The sequence below is a fragment of the Miscanthus floridulus genome, chromosome 4, assembly GCF_019320115.1.
Source record: "Miscanthus floridulus cultivar M001 chromosome 4, ASM1932011v1, whole genome shotgun sequence".
Classification (NCBI taxonomy): domain Eukaryota; kingdom Viridiplantae; phylum Streptophyta; class Magnoliopsida; order Poales; family Poaceae; genus Miscanthus; species Miscanthus floridulus.
Window position 1 is genome coordinate 101732969 of NC_089583.1, and position 3775 is coordinate 101736743.

General features: G+C 43.0%; 1 protein-coding gene across 1 annotated transcript; it reads left to right on the forward strand.

Moving 5' to 3' along the window:
• Positions 1–269: 269 nt before the first annotated feature.
• On the forward strand, positions 270–1601 carry LOC136548941 (uncharacterized). Its single transcript, XM_066540290.1, has 2 exons — positions 270–605; positions 966–1601. Exons 1-2 carry the CDS (start codon positions 270–272, stop codon positions 1599–1601), a joined length of 972 nt encoding a protein of 323 aa, XP_066396387.1.
• The last annotated feature ends 2174 nt before the right edge of the window (positions 1602–3775 follow it).

A 3775-nucleotide genomic window follows, 5' to 3' on the forward strand; every position in this document is an offset into this window, starting at 1 on the left:
TAATGACTATAATTATGAATAGGAGGATTGCATTTTGAGTAGGCTAGCGCAACACTTGCTTTGCTTCATATTTGTCTATCCACCTTGCTTAAGTGTTGTTGTAGAAATTTTTATAGGCTATTCATCTCCCCTCTAGCCATTAGGACCTTTCAAGTGGTATCGGAGCGTGATCGCCATGATTTGAGGCTTAACAACCTTCGGTGTCAACCTTCCACACCAAGAAGCCACCCCAATTTGATGGCTTCAATCATCCTTATTAGAAGGCTAAGATGACAATATACATCAAGTCAATAAATAGAAATGGGTGGAAGGTGGTGGAGACCAAGATTGAGATAGCTAATCTAGAGAATCTCTCCACAGCCAAAGAAGTGCTTCTCCAAAATAATAACATTGCTCTTAGTGCCATTCAAGATGCATTGGATGAGAGAACATTTGAGCAAATCAAGAATATTAAGATGGCTCGTGGGGCATGGAAGAAGTTAGAAAAATCATTTGAGGGCACACAAGCGGTGAAGGGTGCAAAAGCTTATATCCTTAAGGAGAAGTTTGCTAGCTTCAAGATGAAGAAAAATGAGAGTGTGCCGGAGATGTTCCATAGGCTTCAAGTGATTGTCAATGATATCAAAGCACTTGGAGAAGAGGTGAAGGACAAGGACTTCTCCCACAAGTTCTTGAGATGCTTACCATCAAGATTTGGGACATTGATCACTATTCTAGTAAGGAGTGGTTTGGACACCATGACACCAAACCAAGTGTTGGGAGATGTGATGATCGATGACACATATAGAGATGATGATGAGAAGGAAGAGAAGAAGAAGAAAGATGAGAAGAAGGATGAGAAGAAGAAGAATGTGGCATTCAAGGCCACATCATCCAAGGGCAAGGCAAAGCAAGATTCATCAAATGAAGACTAAGATTCAAGCTTTGATGAGTTTGATGATGAGAAGATGGCTCTCTTTGTGAAGAGATTTGACAAATTCATGGTGAAGAAGGGCTATTATGCAAGAAGGAAGAAGTCATCATCAAGAAACAAGGATGAAGCAAGGAAGTGCTCCAAGTGTGGTAGCAAGGATCATCTTATTGCCCAATGCCCCTACAATAGTGAGAATGAAGATGATGATAAAAAGGACAAGAAGAAGGACAAGAAGGAGAAGAAGGAGAAGGATAACTTGACCTTCAAGAAAAAGAAGAAGGGTGACTCATATGTGATCACTAGGGATAGTGATGCTTCCTCAAGTGATGATGATGATAGTAATGATGACAAGACCACCAAGAAGAAGGCTCTTACAAGTATTACCATTAATGAGAAGCCTTCTCTCTTTGACACTCCATCGACTTGCTTCATGGCTAAGGCCACTAAGATAAAAACTTGTCATGATGGATGTGATGAGGAACATGATAATGAAAGTGAAAGTAATGATGACGATGAACCAACTAAAAATGAACTAATTGACATGTTGGAAGATGCTAAAGAACATTTTGACATTAAGAGAAGGGAATGCAAAGACTTGCGTAAGGAACTAAAAGCCCTTAAGCAAGCCTTTGATGAGCTCATTGCATCTTATGAGAGGCAAGAGATGTGGCAGAACTGCCCAAAATAGCACGCCTTCGGAGACGCTCATCTTTTACTAGACACTCAGCACCCCAAAAGTTGGCTACATCGGATGGTTCTATCGAGCACACCCCAAGGGAGAACTCGAACACTCCATGTTTTTCATCCAGGATCCAATAATGAGAGTGAGTTTACAATACTTAGTCCATTTCATACAACAAGAGTTCTCAGAAATACATTATTACAATACCAAGTTCAGAGTGCGGAATTTAAACAGCAAAATTGAAATAAACATTTAACGATAAGATACAAGGATCCGTCTGTGCCCACCAGAAGAATCCTCTACACAACAGCCACTCCTCAAGCTACACCTACAACAGGGGTAAATAAATCCTGAGTACACAATGTACTCGCAAGACTTACCTGACTAGTGAGAATAATTTCACGACTCCAAAGGATATGATAAGCTTTATAGTTTGCTAGGTTTCCTGACTAGTATTGAATCCTCATGTATGTGTTTTATTAGTAGTCATGATTAGTTCATTAGCTAACCATTCTATGTAAGCACATGTTCTACTTTCAAGCAAGAGTTGAGCAATCAGATCCATTTCACCATCTTTCATCTTCCAGTTATTACTATGGTGCTAGACCATAGTCAAGTCATACCATATCACATGGTGATTCATGAACCAATATATCATAGCTGGGTACCCCGAAACACATGCCTCGCTTGTACCCCAGGCACAAGCAAGACCAACCCACCACTCTCCTATCAAGGGGTCTAGGTCCCCGTCCTAACTTAGACTCTAAGCCCCCACTCCTGAGTCCTAGACTTAGTGTGGTGCTTAGACCTCCACCATCCTCACCTCCAATTAGTCATTCTAGAAAGAGCCAGAACCCACGACAAGAGAGCAATGAGCCTTCTCGCTTGAAAGCTCTAGTTTGGTTTTGGTTAATCGATGAAACCCTAAGTACTAACCTAGTTTATCAAAGTGATCATGAGATAGGTAGCACTACTCTAAGTGATGAAGCAATGACGAAGATCATGACAATTGTGATGGCATGGTTATGATCAAAGGCTTGAACTTGGAAAAGAAGAAAGAGAAAAACAAAAGGCTCAAGGCAAAGGTATAAAATGTAGCAGCCATTTTGTTTTAGTGATGAAGACACTTAGTGAGTGTGGTCATATTTAGGATAGATAGCCATACTATTAAGAGGAGTAAAACTCATATCGAAATGCGGTTATCAAAGTGCTACTAGATACTCTAATTCATTGCACATGCATTTAGGATCTAGTGGAGTGCTAACACCCTTGAAAATATTTGTGAAAATATGCTAACACATGTGCACAATGTGATACACTTGGTGGTTGGCACATTTGAGCAAGGGTGAACGAGATAGAAATGAAAGAGGGTCAGTCTCGCTGTTTTACAACTGACCAGACGCTAGTCTCAGGGGGACCGGCACATCCGGTCAGGCATGGCAGTGATAACCTAGCGTCGATCATGCAACCGAACGCTGGGTCTCTGACTGACCGGATGCTGGAAGGCAGCGTTTGGTTAGAGCTGACGTAGCTGCACTGAAGTCAGGGTAACTGACCGGACGCTGGTTGAGTCCGATCAAGTGCGGCCGGACGTGTCCGGTCGAAGAAATGCGTCTCTGGGAGCTTACTGGAAATGATCGGACACTATGGTCCAGCGTCCGGTCATTTTCTACCTGACGCGTCTGGTCATGTCATGACCGTTGAGATCAGACGACTCTTGTTGAACGTAGCATGACATGTGGCCACCATCGGGTGACCGGACGCTGAGCCCTATGTCCGGTCAGTAGGACCAGAGCATCCGGTCACCCCAAACAGTGCCTGGTGAAAGGGTACAGCAGCTCTATTTCATAGGGGCTTCTATTTAAGCCCTATGGCTGGCTCAAGCTCTCTCTCTTACACTTTTTCATTGACATAGCAACCTTGTGAGCTTAGCCAAAGCCCTTCCACTCATCTCTATCATTGATCCATCATCTTTGTGAGATTGGGAGAGAATTCAAGTGCATTGCTTGAGTGATTGCATCTAGAGGCATTTGGTATTCGTGTTGCGCTACGGATTTTGCTTGTTACTCTTGGTGGTTGCCACCACCTAGACGGCTTGGTGCGGTGGTGGAGGATTGGCACGAGTTGGTGATTGTTTGTGGCCGTCTTTGGTGATTGTGAGGGGAGTTGTACCTTCCCCG